The sequence below is a fragment of the Pyrgilauda ruficollis genome, unplaced genomic scaffold (assembly GCF_017590135.1).
Source record: "Pyrgilauda ruficollis isolate IOZ18807 unplaced genomic scaffold, ASM1759013v1 scaffold34, whole genome shotgun sequence".
Classification (NCBI taxonomy): domain Eukaryota; kingdom Metazoa; phylum Chordata; class Aves; order Passeriformes; family Passeridae; genus Pyrgilauda; species Pyrgilauda ruficollis.
In genome coordinates this window covers 1,480,429-1,500,689 of record NW_024524822.1, presented here as the reverse complement: position 1 = coordinate 1,500,689, position 20,261 = coordinate 1,480,429, and the positions used below count along the sequence as shown (strand labels likewise).

Below are 20,261 nucleotides of genomic sequence, written 5' to 3'. Positions count from 1 at the left end.
TGCACTGACAAAGTTTGCCTGGTGCTTTTACATCTCTTTAACTGCAGCACATTAGAACGGAGCAGGGATGTGACAGCTCATGATCTGCTCCCATGATGAATTACCACACCTGTCTGTCAGGGTTTTCACATCAGCCAGGGCTCTCCAGCTGGCAAAGAACAAAGAATTATTTATCAGCAAAGTCCTAGATCCACAAGCAGACAGCAGTGTTTGCCCAGGAGCCAAGAGGCACCAAATATCCCAGAGAAAATATTTACACTGGGGAAATCAGTTGGTGGTTTGGAGGAGCTGCTGTGTGTCCTAAGAAGTCTCTCAGATGAGAATCTGCAGGGCTAAGCTGGGCTCCTGGGGTTGGTCCGTGTTTGCTAAGCCAGGACCAGAGAGATCAGTCTGCAGGCTAAGGAGCATCCCAGCTTCTCACTGAAGTGTAATGGAGATTGACTTCAAGGAGGAGTGGTGGTTTTCCAGCCTGGGAGAGGAGTAAAGCTCTGCAGGAATATCTGGGCATGGAAGATGCCTGCAGGGCTAAAACAGGCAAAGAATGGAAGGAGGCAGCAAAATAATTTTCTTGACAGGAGACACTGAGCCAGAATGGCTTTTGCTGTCCTGCCTGAGCAGGGACATTTTTGCTGTGAACACTGGATTATGTCACCAGGACAATTCCCTGCACACCTGGAGCCAGCTCTGCCCATGCTGGGCTCTGACACAAACACAACCCAGTGCCAGTGATGTGCGACCTGGCAGCACCACTTCTCCAACACCCTGACACTGGTGCCACTTCCTGACCCTCTAAGGGGTGCAGAGGAATTGTGGATGATGTTTTATTCACAGAAGTGTTCAAACATTCACAGAACCAGGTATTTTCACATTTCCCTCCATTTCCAGGATTCAAGGCCTCCCTGACAGATTTCTGCAAACCTTTCATGCTACAACAGACTCCAGGAGGAGGAGAAAGTGAGGACAAACCCCAGCCCACAGCAATGTGAAATCCCAAAACTGCCCAGAGCAGCTCTCACCGAGCAGCTGAGCCCGAACTGCCATGAAACAGAGCGAGGCAACCCATCCCTTCCTAGGTCATTAGAGAATCAAGATTACTAACTCAATTCCTGCTGCTAATCCAATCTCCTGGCTGGGCTATCATTCCATAGCATTATTGAGTGTCAATTATTCACTCTGCCAACGCACTCCTCTCGCTCTGCACCGGCTGCAGCACTAATTAGCAGCAGCAGAGCTGTGAGGAGCAGAGCTGTGAGGAGCAGAGCTGTGAGGAGCAGGGCCGTGAGAAGAGGGCTGTGAGGAGCTGAGCTGTGAGGAGCAGGGCCGTGAGGAGCAGGGCCGTGAGGAGCAGGGCCGTGAGAAGAGGGCTGTGAGGAGCAGGGCCGTGAGGAGCAGGGCTGGGGCCCTGGGCTGCCCAGGGGCACTCACACAGATCTCGTCGAACTTGCCGAAGTCCAGGGTGCCGTAGCGGTCGATGGGGGGCCGGATGTACTCGCAGTAGTCGCTGTTCTTCACCATCTCCAGCTGCCGCACGCAGCACACGTAGGCCAGCCGAGTCTGGATCTCGGCCATGTTCAGCACCTGCCCGGCACAAATGCACAAATTCAGCTCCTCCCAGTGCATTTCAGAACGTGCTCGGTGTGCTCACCATGGGGGAGAAGTGAGCTGGTGTCTTAGGTTGGAAATGGGAGTGTCTATTCCATTGCCATCTGTCAGAGGTGGGGCAGTTCTCCTCTGTTCATGGGGCAGTTTTTTCTTTCTCTCTCCCACAGCCAATCCTCCCTCCAGGAGATCTCTGCTGTCCATGGCCACTGAGTGTCCCTGCATGGCTGATCAAATTCCAGCATCCCATGGGGAGATGCTCCGCCCAGGGCAGGAGCCAAGCATTCCTACCTGGATACAATCTGAGCCTGGAACAGCACAGCAGCCTTTGCCCACTGCATTCCCAGAGGAGCAGCTTTCTCCTGCCCTGCATTCCCAGAGGGAGAGCAGGCCCATCTCCAGCAGCCCTGGAGCCCTGCAGGAAAACTGCAGCCTTGTGCAGGATCACTGATCCAGCAGAACCACAGCTGGCAGGGCTATTCTGGCTCTGGCAGTGGGTTGTTTTCTTTTTTTTTTGTACTATTGCATTTGTATTTTTAATTTTCCTAGTAAAGAACTGTTATTCCTATTCCCACATCTTTGCCTGAGAGCCTCCTAGTTTCAAAATTATAATAATTCAGTAGGAGGGGGTTTATATTTTCCATTTCAAGGGAGGCTCCTGCCTTCCTTAGCAGACACCTGTCTTTTCAAACCAAGACAGCTGGCACCTGGTGATGCCCTGACACTGCAGCACCTCCAGCTGGGTCCCAGTGTGGGCAGGCTGGGAGGAGTGTCCATGATCAGCACCAGGAAGGGAACTGCCTTCCAACAAGCTTGAACCCAGACTTCATTCCAGGATCTAGTGAAATATATGCAGAACTGAGAGGTCTCTGCTGAGGTGAGTGGCACAGTGATCCGCCAAGGCAGAAATCAGTGATGCCCCATTCCTGCCAATGTTCGAGGCCAGGCTGGACAGGGCTTGGAGCCTTGAGGGGGAACTGAATGAGCTTTGATGTCCATTCCAACCCAAGCCAGCCTGTAATTCCATGGTTCTCTGATCTGTCCAGTGCCAGGGCAGAGATTTTGCAGAATGGCTGAGGTGGACAGGGACCCCTTGAGATCATCCACTCCATCCCTCCTGCCCAGGCAGGGTCACCTGGGTAGCTTGTCCAAGACCATGTCCAGCTGAGTTTAGACCATCTCCACAGATGGAAACTCTACCAGCCCTCTGTTTGGCCAGTGTTTCACCACTACCAATAAAAAAAGTGTTTTGTGGTGTTCAGAAGGAATTCCATGTTTCCATGGGTGCCTACTGCCATTCAGGCAGTTGGAATATTTCAGTGGGTACTACTGAGACCAATTCCAACTGGGGAATGCAATTGAGAGGAAAGAATTAAAATCAATATTCACTTGGGGGACAGCAGCAGAGCCAGGGAATTTAGGAAATGCAGAATAAGGAACAGAGTTGGCCTGAGCACATGTAACAAAAGGAAAATATTAACAATAAAATCATGCTCTGCAGACCCATGTTTATCAGTCGTATTTAATTACTGCCAAGTGCTAAAATCTCCCTAAATCAGCAGTTCAGAGACATACAAGACAGAAAGTGAGCTGGACAGATTTACTACTTTTATGGGTAAAATTAATAAATTCTGACTTTATCAGAATATATGCAGCTCCAAGAAAAGGTTTCTTTGCTTTAAGAATTCTGCCAGTCCCTTCCCACATCACTGCCTTCCCTGTGGTGTCAAGGCACTGTCCAGTTCTTTGAACAAGAATTCAAATTTCATCGATGGTCTTGAAGGTCTCTTCCAGCCCAGTCATTCTGTGAATCCAGCAAAACAACAAATCTGGCACAGACTTGCTCCTTGAGTAACAGAGGGAATCTTCCCACTTCTCCCACTCCTCCGGAAAACCATTCCAGCCTAGCTCCCAGTACCTTGACTTTCTCAGCCAGGGGGTTCCACCTCTTCCAGAGCAGCCACCAGCCGGACAGGCAGTCGCCGTAGTTGGTCAGGTCGGTCTCGTCGCGGCTGCCCACGTCGATGGCGATCACCACCTTGGCCCCCATGGACCTGGCCACGTCAGCTGGGGACAGGAGGTGTCAGAGCCCCTCTGCCCTCCCTGCTGCTGCCCCCAGTGCAGATACAGGTCTGCATGGCTCAGGTGTGTGACCTGAGGTCGCACCCACCGCGAGCGAGCAGCAAGACAGAAGTGACCATTGGTGCCCATCCCTGCAGGGATCCAAAAGGTGGATGTGGCACCTGGGGACACGGGTTAGTGCTGGGGAATGGCTGGCCTCAGGCTTAGAGGGATCTTCAGCCTAAACAACTCTGTGATTCCACATGAATCTGCAGCCGCTCAGCCCAGACCATTCCCACTCAGGGAGGTTCTGTGTGGAGGGAGGGATCCCAAACCCTGCACCAACCAAGCCCTGAGTGACCCCAGGGTGAGTCCCCACTGCTGCACTGCCGGGGGACATCACTGACAGGGATGTTTTGCCCCAGATCAGTGGGATGACCCGACCCTCCCTGAGGTCACCAGAAGCCCTGTGAGGCAGCAGGAGACAGGGGACACAGCACCAGGGCAGTGACACCACGTTGGTATAATGGGATAGAGCATATCAAGCTCACAATTATTCCAAAAAAAGACCTGGGGGACCTGCAGAGAGAACAAGTGGCAGTGCCTTAGAGAGAGCAGTGCCAATGCTGCAGGGAGAAGGTGACAATGGGAGGAGCAACACAGGGACCTGCCAGCGAGGAGAGGCTGGATGGCAGCCTGAGAACAGCTCTGGGATCCAAGAGAAGGATTCACATCTCAAAGTGGGAAGAGAAATGAGGCAACACTTCCCACTTCAAGGTCAGTAAAAGGACGAGCTGCAGTCTTTGGATACGGATGAGGATTTAGGGAAGCACCAAGGGAGGGAAGAGAAGGACATGAACCTCACAGAATGGATTTATATTTCTTTCACACCCCCAGAGTCCAAGATAGTTGCAGTTTCCAGAATAGTTTTGCGTAGGAAAACCACAGCTTTGAAGAGCCAATTTAGAGGCTTAATTTAGACACTTCTTTAGATCAGATCTGTTCTGTAACTTGGATTTATATTCCTGGGCTCGTTCAGTCTATTGTCTCCCAGCCAGTGTCACCTGTGCCTGCTCTTTGCCCTCTCCAGCTGTGGAGATGCAAGAGGTGCTTTGGTTTGCAGTTCACAATTCTTGCTTACAAGCACAAAGAATGGAGATGCTGATTTGGGGGACCTGTTTTGTGCCATTTCAGTTTCTGGGTTTTAGGTAAATACGGCCCTGATGGAAAAATAAAGTCAGGGTGTGACAGGAAGATGCAAATGACTCGGGTTGCTCAGGTGGGAGTCTCTGTCTGGGGTTCCTCCCTCTTCACCTGAGTCACAAACTGCAGTGATCCTGCAGACCTCTGCTACCTTGGCCACCCCTGAGCCACCCACCCTTGTGACTGCAGTGAAACCTGACACAAAACACATCCCAGACACAGCCAGTTCACACCCCTGGACCCTGCTGGGGGGTTCAGATCTCATCCCACACCCCACATCCCTCCTTCCATGGCCCCATGATTCTCCCACTGTCACATGCTCCAGGTGACACCAGCCTGAGCAGCAAATGCTGTTGCTCTCTCAGAATTATTTCTTAATTAACTGATTGAAGAGAAACTCCAAGGTAGGTTGTATGTCTATGGCTTGATTTCTCCTCTCTGCCTTCAGCAAGCACTAAATTCAGACTTAGCTGGGAGTTGTATGTTCAGAATTTGGCTATCAGGAAATATTTCATAAAAAACAGTATTAATAAAGCCAAGATAAAGGAACACCCAGGAAACTGAGAGCAAGGACTCCAGCTAACCAGCATGAGGTTTAAGGTGTCCATGAAATTTCTCTTTGTTTCGGGGAAAAAACAACAGCCCCAAGGCTTGCAGGCTGTTTGATGGGCCGGTCTGGGAATTTCTCCCCCCATGAGCTGTGCTCCTACCTGGCAGGTTGTTGATGTAGCCCCCATCCATGAGGAGATGGCCATCCTTGGGGTCACAGAGGGGTGGCATGTATCCCGAGAGGGACATGCTGGCCCGGACGTACCTCCACAGGGAGCCTGCAGGGAGGGCAGCAGCATTAATCAGCCAGCATTAATTACTGCCACGCAGGGGGGAGGCTGCTGCACTCATTAAGATAATCAAGAGATAGAGGCTTTCCTCAGAACACTGTGAGGAAGTTATTAAAACAGTTTATTTTCTATATCATATTGCTGGCCAGGATAAAAGAAAGACTGTGCAGACATCAGGCAAAGCCAGAACCCAGGGTTTAAGCCCATTCCTCACATTTACTGCTTCCTGTGGGATCTCAGCATATTCCTACTGCAGGGAGCACCAGGCTTCGTGGAGCTGGGGCTCAGGGGGAAGGAGAAGGTTTCTGCTGAGGACAGAGGGATTGACAGAGCAAGTGCAGCTGCAGTCACTGTGTTCTACAGAGATCCACAAACCCCCGACTTTTAGCAGGACCTGAACCTGAAAAATACAAGCTGTAGAACCCCCAAAAATTCTGTTTTCCCTCCTCTGCAAGAAGCAAACGTTTTGTCTTGTGAAACCACTACAAATGCCTGCTGGGGATCATTATCTTCTCTTGTGCCATTTCTGTTGGTGCTGTAAGGAACAGTAATAATCCTTTAAGCTGTTAGAAACAAAGTTTAGTCAAGTAGAAAGTGATTGGCCATGTTTCCTGTAAAACATTCTGCTTTAAGGCTTTTATACACTGATTTTTCTCTTAACATTTGCATCAACCAAATTGGGAAGACACTGTGTTTCCACAGGCCAAGAGGCTTGTCTGAGAAGTGAATCTTTAAAATACCAGGATAAGTGAGTCTTGCAGTGTTAAATCACTGCTCAGTAATTAACTGCCTGGTGCTTCCAACAGCAACTCTTCCCAGAAAATTCTCTGGGAATTGATTTTCTTTTGGTGTTTTCTTTTTAAAACAGATAACAGCTCTGTTTCTAATTACAACCCCAGCACTCTTGCTGTTAGCACAGGTTAATGCTGGTACATTTGGGGATTATTATTAATAGTTTTAGTGGAACTTCCACCCAAGGAAACTGCTGACGTGTGTTACACCTCACAGACCAAACCAAGATGGGAAATGGCAGCAGCTGGGAACTTAATTTATCTCCATTCAGTGGAGACAAGTGTAACCATTCTCCAGCTGATTCCTATCCTTCCATTAAACTTCCATGGGGACAAGCAGCTGGCTGGAGTGAGTTTCCTGACCTCAACTGGCTTAACCTGCTGTGGAATGGGAATACACAACCTCTGATAAGAGTTAATCCTTTTTCTGCTTGTTTTAGCTGCCCTGATCAAAGCCCAGAGTCCTTCAGCAGCTCCATAACCCCCCTGGCATGGCAGGAATGGGCAGTGTGACCTGTGCCAGCCCCAGGGACAAACATCAGATGTGGCAGCAAAGGTTGCAGCTCCCCCCAGGAATATCTGGGGCACCTGGAGGCCTCCCCTGCAGGCTGAGTCACTGCCCTGTTACCCCAGACTGACCAAAGGCAAAGGCAGGGACACATCCCAGGCACCTCAGATCCTCCTCCCCTCTTCACTCAGTGAGAAACAGAAAGGACTGACCACAAATGAGAGCCCAACTCAGCCCCTGCTTCAGGCAGAGCCTGTTCTGGGGGAAGAGAGCTTCATTTAGGGGAATTTGAATTGTCAAAGGCTTTGGTTGTTTTAAGTCCGATTTATGGCTAAAATACCTGCACTTCACTTTAAGGATGCTTTACATTTAAGGTACCAATGGAGCCATTTTCTCCTCAAACAGTGAATGTAGCATCTCATTTAATTCCCTCCCAGCAGCCCCTGTCCCTTGTCACCTGTGTACAACCACAGCTTGGTACTCAGCAAGTAACACAGAAGGGAGAAACAAAAGGAAAGACAAATTTCAAAGACAATCTCCAGGAAGAAGGGGTGACCCTGAAGGCTCCCATGATGGTTTAAGGCCTGGAGAGGCCATGCCCACACTCACCATCCCTGTGCACCCTCATGGCTGAGGCAGTGATGTCAGTGGTGATGGTGAAGTAAGGAATCCACAGATCCTGCAACAGAGAAGTCCCAAATTTACTAAATTTGTGACCCTGCATTGACCACAGCCTGTGCCTGACACACAGCAGAGCAACAACCTCTGGATCTCACCAGACAGAGCTACAGACACACACCTGCATGAAGAGAGAAAAACCTCTCAGTCCTGTGTTTAAATTCATAAATTTGTCTCTCATGCAAACAATTAATTCAGAACCAAGGCAGACAAAAATCCTCCTGTCCTTTCTGCAGTAGCAAGAGCCCCTTGTTTCAGCAGAGTGTGCAGAGGCAGCACAGAGAGCTCCTCACACAAACCAGAGCCACCTTCTGCAGGGTGTTTTTGTTTAATTTCAGGTGAAGGGTGGGGGTCTGATGGTCACTCCCATCCCAAGGGATTCCGAGGCTGTTTAGTGCTGGAGGACATGAAGAACATGATCCATGGCCTCTTCACTGAGCAATGGCCAATTTGTACCTCCTGGTGATGGAGCCAGGGTCATCACTTCAGCAGGAAATACAGATCCAACATTTTCTGGAATCAAAGAGGACAACGCCAAACTCTGGAGCCCTAGCTACAGGAAGAAAGGACCCTGCAAGGTACATCTCCAAGAAGGCTCCAGAGGTGGCCTGAGATCCTGCAGAGTGACACAACAGTGGGGAGTGTGGAACAGAAGGAGGGTGAAACAAAAAGAATGGCTGAGCCAAGAGCTTTGAGAGTTTATTCAATGGGGCCAGAGCAAACCACCCAGCCCTGCTCCTGGCAGGGGAAGTTCTCCCTCTGGTTTCAGCTGTGTCTCACCTCCCACCTGCTGGAAAAAGCAAAGGGGAAGGTGACCTCCCAAGTGTGCAGGGCTCTGCTGGAGACAGAACAGTTTTGGAAAGTTTCCATGGTGCCTGGTGAAATGGTAGCTGCCAAGGGGAAGCAGGAGGACTTGTCTGAGTAAACTGAGCTTGTGCACAGGGACAGCTGATGCTGCTCTGTCAATCAGAAAACTTGAATCAAGGCTGAAGAGGAAAACCTGCCCTCCCAGGCAGCTTTGTTCACTGGACATGGTGTCTGGGCCTTCTCCAGCACAGCTTTAATGTGCCTTAAACCCAAACCAAACACAGGTTTGGACTCCAGGACCAGTGGAGCTGGAAGCCCTCCCTCACTGGCCAGGCTGCAGCTCCTGGTGTGATTTCTTATTTGTTCAGCCTGAAATTCTGCACTGCCAAGAAGCAGGGGTTTTCTGGAGAGTTTAATCTCTTCAGCAGCTCTGCAAAGCTGGTGGGACTGGGGAGGGCTCACAGGCACTGCACCAGTATCACAATCCCAGTGTAAATGCCAGAGCAAAGTGGATGAATAAAGTGTGATTACAAGAGAATTAGGGTGCCTCTCCATGCTGAAGATATTCTGGGGATTGCACTTCTCAGTGCATCAACCACATATTAAGTAAAAATAGGGGAATGGGAGAAGAAGCCTCTCTGACACCTCCTTTCATGTTCCTGCAAACACCTGCACAAAGCAAACTAACCCAAGCCCTCCCACACAGCAATAAAACCTCACTGCTCAGGGATTGTTCCACTGATTTTGGAACAGAGCATCATTCAAGTCTGAAACAGGACTTAATAAAAGTCTTGTCTGATTCCTCACACCTGAGCCCCCAGCTGAGATGATTTGCAAGGGCATTTTGGTATGGGGATAAGAATTCTGGCACAGAAAATAAAAATTCCAGAGGCTGATGTTCTCACAGAAGGATGGGTAATTCAAGAGGAAAATAGCTCTATTTCTTGAGAAATTTCCTTCAAGCACCCTGGCCTGGGTTTGTGTGTCCAAGAGCCCCATCCTGGGTTTGGGTGTGCCCTGCGAGGGTCTCACATGGATGATCCCAGCTTAGGGAGTGCCTGTGGCTGGAAGCAGTGATGGGGTTTTTGTCACCAGGGCCCCCACACGAGCAGCACTGCTGGGAATCAGGAGACACCCACATAACAAGGGTTGGCAGAGAGCAAATTTCAGAGAAAATGGAAACCTCCCTTCAGTGTCAGAAATAACAGCTCAACGTCAGTGCTCCTGCCTCCCATGGGGGAGAGGGGTGAGGACTCTGTGGGAAGCACAGGGGTGTCACCTCATAGCCACAGCAGCAAAGAGGAGGATCTGGCCCAGAACTTGCAAATTTTAAACTTTTCTAGAGCCACAGGGGTCAGCCCCTCAGGTAGGAAGTTCCCAGGTTTTCCTGGGATCACTGCAGATCCTCCCAGGAAGGAGCAGCTGCGGCCAAGCACCCAAACACAACCTCTGCTGTAAGGCTGTAATTAATTCTTACTGATAGGAATTTCCAGGTAGAAATTTGGCTACCCAGCCAAACCCACCCCAACTAGGGAGAAAAGATGGATGTTTGTAGTTTGGATCCTTTAAATGCTTTGAGAAAATATTTTTTCAAGGTTCCTGCCTCAGCTCCTGTTCCTTACCCTGGGGCAGCTCCCAGTTCCAGGATTGGTTACATCACACTGAATGGGAATTGCACTGAAGGAGTAACTCCCTCTCTCCTGGCTGAGCACACAACATTTTTCCTTATTTATCTGAGGGAATTCTTCCCACAAGAGGAAACCCTGGCCATGGACTGGGGCTGTGATGGTCAGCACATGTGCACAGAGATGATGCTGCAGGATGCCTCAGGACTGGATTTCTCTCACACAAAACCTTCCTGTGGCTGCAAGGGAAGACCAGAATATGCAACTACAGCTGTTGAAATTCCTAAGGAAGGAATCTGCTGCATCTTAAAAAGGAAGTACAATGAACTGACTGCTGGAATCCAAAGCAGGGATAGATAGAAATGGCCTCAAGTTGCACCAAGAGAGGTTTAGGTTGGATAGCAGGAAAAACTTCTTCATGGAAAGGGTGGTCAGGCACTGGAACAGCTGTCCAGGGCAGTGGTGGGGTCACCATCCCTGGAAGTGCTCAAAAGCCATGTGGATGTGGCACCTGGGGACAGGGGTCAGTGGTGGCCTTGTCAGTGCTGGGGGAATTGTTGGACTCAGGGATCTGAGGCTTTTTCCAACCTTGATGATTCCAGGATTCTCTAAAACCTGCTTGTCTCCAGCACCATCCCCTCTGCACAGCAAACTGCTATTTTAAGCCACATGATGATTAATCACTTACTTTCATATTTGCATTTAGGTAGGGAATGTTTTGGATTATTTTTACCAAATATATTTAAAGTATATACAGTGTTAATTTGCTACATGATCTTTTATCACAAGGATGCAAACACAGAAATAATTTGGTTAAAATTGTAAATCAGGTGAAATTCCAAGGCTACCCAAACACTCTCTGAGCTGGGTAATGTAGGAAGACAAACACTGATAATGTGCTTTACAATCTGCTGCTGCTGAGGGAAGGGGGAGAGGTGCATTCCAAAGGTGCCTCTTGGCTCAGGTGGACCCCACAACACCCAGCAACTACAAAAAAGTCACCAAATGCAAACCAGGACACAAAGGACTCTGCCATTATTGCAGTTTTCAGTAGGCTGCTCAGAAAAACTCACTCTAGCTTCAAAACTAAAATTCAAAAAAGCCAAAGCCATCGCAAACCGATTCAAGCCCTTCTCTGGTGTGCCCTGAAGGTCTCTGAGACCTGATTTGTGGAAAAATAATGATGAAGCAGTCTCAGCTGTTCTTCTTCAGTGTCACAATTTTCACTTCTTCTCTCACACAATGAGATCCCTTTGTCAAACTGAAATAGCTACAAATAATTTACAGTTTGTGTTTTCTAAATCCACCAAAAAAGAGCAGGCTCCTTACTGCAGCCATGGACCACCACATTCACAGTTTCACCACGTTTTCAGTCACCCAACAGCTCCAGATTTCCATATTAGCATGGAAGAAGCTATTTCTGTTCCAACAGAACACAGGGACATAATTTCCTGTCCATAAGGTGAATAAACAACTTACCTCTATCTGCTTATCTTTGAAGATGTTGTTGATGCTGTTGTTAAAAGCTGCTCCAGAAAACATAGAGGTTATTGGGTATGTCAAGTCTAGAATAGTCTTAAACACCGAGTTCATAACCTAAAAAAGAAGAAAAAAAGAGGCATTTCAAAGGTCAGAATGCATAGGAATATGTGCATTAAGGCTGCAATTCCAGAGACATCCCATTCCAGAGTTCAGAGCCCACATGCTGGAAGCATCACAAGTGCAGAAAGTGTTGAGGGGACAGAAATACAACTGCAAAATCGACAACCAGGAGCTCCCTGTGTGGTAAATTTACATTCAGTAAACCCTAAAGCAGAAGCAAGCCCTGCAATAAAGCTCTACAAGAAGGAACATTGCTTCCCCTGTGCCCCAAAACACTCCAGAGCAGCGTGCCCAGCACAGCCTGTGCATGAGGCCACGGATGCTGCAGCTCCATCCTTTACATTTTTTCTATTAAAAAAGATGTTCTGAGTTGTCTTCCTCCCCACTATCCTCCCCACAGCACCTGTGTGGTTCAGTGCTGTGGGGAGGAACCCATAAATCCATGGCAGGAATTGCTTCATCCATCTCTTCTAATTTGGGGTTCACACCCAATTGCTCTCCCAGACTTAAAGCTTTTCTTTGCCTCAGTGGAATTATTTAGAAAATCATGTCTGGGATTCTCTGGGACTCCAACAAGGTTCAGTCAAGCACATGTCAAAGAGCTTTAAACACTTTCTATGGAGCAGGGCCCATTATTTGTCATTCCCAAAGTCAGTTATTGGGATGTGTTATGGACCCAGCATTTAACTGTTGCACACTCAGCACCAGCAAGGGAAACCAAACCACATCAGGTTTCTTAAAGCACTGCAGGTCCCTGCACACCAACCCTTCTAACACACAATTAAGCTTTCACAGTTCTTCTTCTTTCCATTTCAACAGCATTATTACACCTGTGTACTGACCTACAAGAGAACATGATGAAAATCCCTACACTTTCTGACATTATGGCCATAGTATTTGCCCATAATTAGGCCATTGCTGTCAAATCCTAATAAATCCTAACAAAATTCAATGTTTAATATATGACACCATAGTCAAAATGTAAAAGAAGACCATGAGACCAAATTAATTCCTTTCAAATCAAATAGGATTTCACTGGATGAAATATTTCCATGAGATGAAATATTTTCTCTCTCTACATGTTCTCTGTAATTTAACAAACAACTTCTCAGAGGTCAGGGCATCCTTCCCAGGCAGACACATGGAACAGCCTCAAACCTGCCAGCTGTTAAAGCAGCTGTGAGCAACATCTGGCCTTGGCTTTACTCTGGCAGTGATTTAAGAGCAGCAGGATCAGCCTACATTGTCATGTCCAGCTGCTTTCAAATTTCTGTCAGGGATCTGCCCAGAGAACACGAGTGCAAGGATAAAAAAAAAGATCATTAAGAAGAAGGATGGGAACAGGAAGTGTGGGAGCATGTAAAAGGCTGAGCACAAACCCAAGGATGAAGCTTCATTCACATCTTCACTCTGGGTTTGATGTGCTGAGGACAGTGTGCCAACCTAACTATAGACTGCTACCCACAGCTTCAGAGGGAGATGGAATTAGTGCTGCACCTAAAATAGGGATCAGGTCTCTTCAGAATGATTAAATCAGGGGAAGAGGCATCTACAAAGAGCCCTTTATTTAATACTGAAGAAAAACCTCTCCCACTCAGCAGCAGCTTCGGGCTTCCCTTGTTGCAAATGATATTTATGATGCTGAGCCTCCACATTTCACCTGATCCTGACAGTGATCTTGCCCATGGACAAAATACTTCAAATTAATGGTTATTTCTTAATATTCTCATTTCTCAGAGCTCGAAGATGCCCTTTAGCTGAAGCTGATGGCCAACAGCCTCCCTCAGCCTTCCAGGAATAGCTACAACCACCTCCTGTTCCCCAGATAAATTCAGTTAAAGATCACCCTCTGGGGAGGCAGAGCCTTCTGGCTCCTGCTCCACTTCCTACCAGGAGCTCTGGCATCAGCTCCAAGAGTTTCATCCCCTGACACCACCAGGATGGGAAGCCCAGCCCTGAGCCAGCTCTGTCAGTGCTCTCAGGGCTTGCAGGTCATGGAATAATGGAATTTTTTGGGTTGGAGGGGACCTTAAATCTGATCTCATTCCACACCTGCCATGGGCAGGGACACCATCCACTGTCCCAGGCTGCTCCCAGCCCTGTCCAGCCTGGCCTTGGGCACTGCCAGGGATCCAGGGGCAGCCACAGCTGCTCTGGGCACCCTGTGCCAGGGCCTGCCCCCCCTGCCAGGGAGGAATTTCTTCCCAATTCCTCATTAACTTCTCATGAACTTTTATTACTACAGCTCTGCTACAAGATGAGCTTTCTTTTAAAAAAGACCCTCAATCCTAAAATAACGTTTAAGTGACCCTAGGGTACAGAAAACTTCAGCAAGGAAGGGACAAGTTCACAGAGCAGGACAAGAGAAAAGGCACGTGATGATGGACAAGAGGAATTGTCATCTTTGGCTCTTTTGTTCTTTGATGCAGCATTGTGGCAAACTGGTGTGAAAAGCCAGTATAATCCCAGGATTTTTCAATGTTCCTGACTATAAAAAACCCCCAAGGTTACAGGAAAACTTATGCAACAACAAAAATTTCAACAGATCCAGTATTTTTTAAACTACTCAAAATATCATGAAGTGCCTTCTCAGCAATCACCTATAAAGCTTCAATAAAACAAGGAAAGGAATTCCCACAGAAAAAAAAAAGTTAAATCAATACAATAAAAATATAACTCAGGGCTGGATGAGAATTGGCATGACAGGGAAAAACCAAGGACTGATTTCTGGCCAGATCAGCTCATTAAAGCACAGGATCTCCCAATGTACAAACAGAGCAGGGTCAGAGGCAGAACCTCCTGTCTCCCTGGTCAGAACCTCACATTTATTTGAGCTGTCAGTGCCACCAGACAGTGACAGGCAGCAAATGACAGCAGTGTCCCAGCCAGCCACCCCCCACCCCCATTAGGAGCAGTGTTTTAGCCCCACACACACCAATAACTGTATTCCTTTCTAAGAATATTCCATCTTTGTGAAATATTTCTACTTTGAGATATTAATCCTCCAATTAAATACAACAACAATCTGCAAACACTACTGCTTTGCTTGTTCACTTTGCTGGTAAAATAGAGGTGCAGAAGACACAGAGAGACAATAAACAGTAACTAATCTGACTGGGAATTTTCATATTTCCCCCTGTATTTTGACAAGAGTAATTTATTTCTTCACTGCTTCATTAGGTGCAGAAAACACACCCCATTAAAAATATCCCTTCTCCCAGCACCAAGTGTACAGCTAGAGAGATGCCAATTGCTAAAAATACCAAAAAGAAAAATAAATGCAGGACAAACAGCATCCAGCCTGATGGATTAAAAAGAGAGGTAAGAAAAGCTCAGAGTTAACTAATCCATGCCAATGAAGACATCTCCCACATGGCCCCAGGCTGCACTCAGCAGTAACCTTCAGCAGCACAGGCTCAGAGCTCCAGAGGAGCAGGATCAGCAGGTCCTGGAGCAGGGAATGCTCCAGCCTTTCTGCCTGGCTGCTCCTGGGGCATCTCCTGCACTGCCACCCCCAGGGCTGCTCTGGGGACAGCAGGAAAGGTCCCATTTGGCAATCTTGGGGTTATCTGGGGGATATTTCGGCTCTCTCACACTCAGTCCCTTCAAGCAGATCTTCCAACAATTCCCTGAAGACCTCCTGGTTGTTTCCCACACACTGGGGCTCCTTTCCCCTCTCCCTGCTCAGTATTAACACCATACAAGAGTCAACACCTCAGAACAGCCACTGATACAAGATCTCTCATGCCCCAAACTCTGCACACTGTGATCTTGGAGAGGGGATTTCATGGCTCTCTTCAGTTTGCAGCCATTCTGCTGGACACTGCTGGTACCAGTGGGAAGGGCAGGCTTTGCTTTTGTCCTCCTCAAACCCTCAGACAATTTCTGGGCTGGACATGGACCTGCAAGAACACTCATGGAAGTCCTAATGAAAATCTATTCTTCATTAATAAGAGGAAATGTTTGCTCTAACAGAGGTCAATCACTTCTCTCACTACTTATTTGCAGGTTTCAAGGCACCAACACCTGAAACAGCCCCAGGCCAAAAACTGCCTTTTACTTTGTGAAATGTTCTCAGAGCTTTTGCAATTTATGCTCAAAAGTTAATCAACAGATTAAATGCCTTCATTTCATCTCTAAGTATTCCTGATAAAAGTGACTGTGATTCCAGCTCTGGCAAGCTCCAGAACAAAGTCCTGAGAAGCCCAGGAAACATCTCCAGCTCTGCCTCACGCCCTGCACAGGGCAGACCTGACAAACAGCAAGAGAATCCTCTGGACAAAAGTACAGAAGAAAATTCCGTGGCTGTAGCTTAACCAAGAGCTGGGAGAGAGGGCAGAGAGCCCCAGAGTGCTGGGGGCTGGGAAAGCACTGCAGGGAGGCATCAGCACCCACTCAGATGCTGCCCTGGAAGCACAAGGTGGGAGAGAGAGAGAGCAAGGTTAAGGGATGTCTGACACAATTCAGTGCAGTTGGCTTTATGTCTTTAATCCTGAGCCTCCCCCAGGGTTGTGATTCCAGCAAACTGCTCTGGAACATAAACAGTTTATGTTTTGGGTGCTTCCCAAGCCAGCCAGGCACAGGCAGTTCTTAAATAAAAAACATAAAATCCATATTCTTCTGGCAAGCAGTGATGGGGAAGTGAATCAGTCCCACAGCACTCTGCCCACCAGGACAGCACAAACATCCCAGGGCCTCTGTCTGCATTTCAGTCTCTCACACAATCCATCTTCCCAGAGACAGCTTTTGTTGCAAAGCCACGGCAGATTAGAGGATCCTTGGGAGACACAAACAGTGCCCACATGCCACTGACAGGGTCCTATTTCCCCCTGAAACCCAAGACCTAAGACTCTTAATCTTATTTATAAAATTCCCTATGTCATGGCTCTTTCAGTAAGAAAATCTACAGGACGTGGGGTTGATGTGAAAAATACAAACTTGCAAACCAGCAAACTTCAGAAAGAACCTCACCTTCAGTCAGCCTGAACTGGTGTCACCTGGGACAGTTTTCATCCAGCATCTGATCAATAAATAAAACCAAGGCCAGGCTGGATGGGGCTTGGAGCACCCTGGGATAGTGGAAAGTGTCCCTGCCCATGGCAGGGGTGGAATGAGATGATCTCTAAGGCCCCTTCCAACCCAAACCAATCTTTGACTCCATGATAAATAAACTCATCCAATGAAGTTACTATTTAAAACAACCTTCCCAAAACTTGGGTTAACTTTGAAAATAAGCTTTTGTTTGTACTAAATATTGAAAGTTAGGAACTTCTCCTGACCCAGAGTTCAAGTGCTGTGGAGTGCACAGGCAGGACCAGGAGTGACACATTTGGGAGTTATTTAGAGAAGGATTACCTCTGTCACTCAGTTCCACTGACACATGACAGCATGTGAAAAAGAGAGAGAATTACACAAGAGAGAAACACATTTGTTGAGAGCTGGAAAGGAAACAGGTTCCCGCACATAAAAGAGAAGATAAAACAAAGGTAACTATAGGTGACACACTGAAACAACATCACTGTGCCTTGACAGCGTGACCAGGATTGGTGCAGAGCTAAGCCAGGCAGCTCCCTCCTGCTCCTTGGACATGGAACAGCTCTTCCAGGTGACCCATCACTGCCAGGCAGGGCTTGTTCTGTGACACAGACACTGAATTTCACGAGGCTGCACCTTCCTGGGGTGCTGCCCGTGCCCTGCTGTTCCTGGGCCTTGCTCCACTGGAGGAGGGAAGCACAGCATTCCCAGTGGGGGGAATTCAGCATTCCCATGGGAGGGAACATTCCCAGTAGAGGGAATTCAGCACTCTCATGGGAGGGAATTCAGCATTTCCAGTAGAGGGAATTCAGCACTCTCAGTGAAGGAATTCAGCATTCCCATAGGAGGGAACTCAGCATTCCCAGTGGAGGGAATTCAGCGTTCCCATGGGAGGGAACATTCCCAGGGGAAGGAATTCACCAGTCCCAGTACAGGAAATTCAACATTACCAGTGGAGGGAATTCAGCACTCCCATGAGAGGGAAGATTCCCAGAGGAGGGAATTCAGCATTCCCAGTGCAGGGAATTCAGCATTCCCAGTGGAGAGAATTCAGTGTTCCCAGTGCAGGGAATTCAGCATTCCCAGTGGAGGGAACATTCCCAGAGGAGGGAATTCAGTGCTGCCAGTGAAGGGAATTCACATTCCCGGTGGAGGGAATTCACACTCCCAGTGCTTACCATGGCCCACTGGCGAGCTTTGATCCTCATCTGGTTGTAGCTGCGCTCCTCGGCGTACAGGGCGCTCATGAAGGCGCCGATGGACGTGCCCCCGATCATGTCCACGGGAATTCCAGCCTCGATCAGCGCCCGGATAACGCCCACCTGGGAGCAGCCCCTGTGCCGAGGGAGGGAAGGGAGAGAGCCACTGTCAGCCACGCAGTCAGTGAAGGAGTGCAAAGGCTGCTCATGAATGGTGCCTTCTAAGGAAGCCGAGCCTGCGCCAGCTGAGCTGCCAATCTCTTGCTAAACAAGCCCCGGTGCCAGGAACAAACATTATGAATGCAGGAATCCTCCCAGAGACTCCAGAGGATCCGAGGGAACACGACCACGCAGCCTGGAGCAGTGGGAAAGGCAGGGAGATGACAGCAGCCAAGAGCTGAGCTGGTGGACGGGCGAGGGGAACGTCAGTGTGGATTTGAGGGAGCAGAGTCTACTGGGTCCCCCCAGAGCACCCAGGAAAGGCTGGAGTTCAGAGCTCTTCCCACCAGTTCCTTTCCTGGTGATTCTGACAGAAACTGAGCCAGCCTGGGGTACACTGGGAGGGGGCACCACATGGATTAATAATGTATTTGAAGGTGGAAACAAAAGCAAGCAGAGACAAACAGAGATGAGAGGCTGAGTCTGCACACAAACTCAGGAGAGGGGAGGATGAGGAGGCGACTTCTGAGGATGACGGAAACTCCTTCAGGAGAGTAAACTTATTCCTTGATTTCAAGTGCAGAAGGAATTCTGAGCAACAACGGAGACAGATGATAAACAACAGATGAACCTCAGTGCTGATGGGACAAGAGGAAAACAGAAGCAGCAACGCCCCTGCAGCAACTAGCTCTTATCCAGCTCTGCTCACATGGATTTGGGAACCCCTGGGGATATTCCCTGAAAATTATTAACCTACTATTCAGTGCAAGGTCAAGTGGCAAATCAAAGAAACCAGAATACAACAGAAAACATAAGAACACACATCCAGGATGGGCCAGCGTTTGGAAAACCATGAGCAAGCTCAGACTTCTCACTCAAAAAAAGAGCAGAACTTCAAAATGACAGAGAAAAGCACAAAAGATGACCAGAATATGGGATGAACTTCACAGGAGGAGAAAGCAAACTGTAATCACTGACTGGGGAAGATCCTGACTGATGGGAAACATGCAGGGTCAGCAATGATATCACCATGCAGAGATTTTAATGGAAAGGAAAGAATTTGCAGACAGGTGTACATAGAGCACAAACTGGGGAAGCCACTGTTACCACATGCTGGAGAGGTCAAATCACAAATGGATTTAAATGTGGAAAGGATGAATCAAAGGTACCAGGCTGTCAGTGGCTACTAAACATGACAAATGGGAGGTGCAAGCTGGTGTTCAGGATGCTCAGAAGCTGCTAACTGCTGTTACCCAGCATCAGAAATGAGAGAGCAAAGGTGGAACCTTTGATCTGATCCTATGAATATGATCACATCCGATCTTTTATCCCCTAGTGAGAGAGGGATCCCTGCCTATCCCACAGAACCACTACAGAACCACAGAACACTGCACTGGAGGTGAACTGCCCTTCCAAGCAGTCCAAAGCTACAGCCTCTGCTTTCCAATGCTTTGTCCAGTGAATAAGAAGCATTTTTGATTGGTTCATCCCACCTGGATGGATGCTTTGCAATCTAGGCCATAAAGCAGTAAAAAAAACTTCCCTTTCCAATTTTCTGTCCCCCACAGTTTGCTCTATTTCCATCCTGCTTCCCCTTGCTGTTTACATCCTATAAATACTTGCTAACAGCTGCCAAGTCCACCGTAGGTGTCACTTGGCCAAGCTATGCTGAACACATTCTTTCCATCCAAATAAATCCCCTCCAGCTGCTGAAATGCTTTGGGACAGGTTCGTGGTTATCCTGGGTGTAAATGACTTCAATGACAGATCTGTGCTGATGCAGTCCAAGAGCAGAAAATGGCTCATTTTGCTTTCCTCTCCAAATTCCCCTTCTCTTCTTCTCCTACTGCTTCTTCCCACAAGATGCCCTGAGTTAAAGGAATTATACTTTCATCCTGCCCATTGCTTTTAGGTTTTTAGAGTGCAGCTATTTTTGCACTCTGCTGCTCGTGCCTGGCACTTCCCACTGCCTCAGCCCCGATATTCCACAAGGAGCAGACCCTTCCCTGCACCTCGTGCCCTCTGCAGACAGCCCACATCAGGTGCCCTTCTTAGGGCACCTGAAGTACCTTGAAGTACCTTAAAGCATTTCCTGCTTGGAGGACAATTTTAAACAGGCCATGAGTAGCTCTAGACTGGATTGCCTCCCTTTAACT

At 48.2% G+C, this 20,261-nt stretch overlaps 1 protein-coding gene across 1 annotated transcript in view; it reads right to left on the bottom strand.

The window, feature by feature from the left end:
• PNPLA7 (patatin like phospholipase domain containing 7) overlaps window positions 1-20,261 on the bottom strand; it is a 120,483-nt gene that overhangs the window by 11,171 nt on the left and 89,051 nt on the right. Inside the window, exons 24-29 of the mRNA XM_041475190.1 lie at window positions 17,926-18,082; window positions 11,591-11,707; window positions 7,611-7,680; window positions 5,574-5,690; window positions 3,518-3,666; window positions 1,426-1,578 (exon numbers count right to left, since the gene is read on the bottom strand). Coding sequence (XP_041331124.1) covers window positions 1,426-1,578; window positions 3,518-3,666; window positions 5,574-5,690; window positions 7,611-7,680; window positions 11,591-11,707; window positions 17,926-18,082 — 763 coding nt within the window. The remainder of the gene's footprint in view (window positions 1-1,425; window positions 1,579-3,517; window positions 3,667-5,573; window positions 5,691-7,610; window positions 7,681-11,590; window positions 11,708-17,925; window positions 18,083-20,261) is intronic.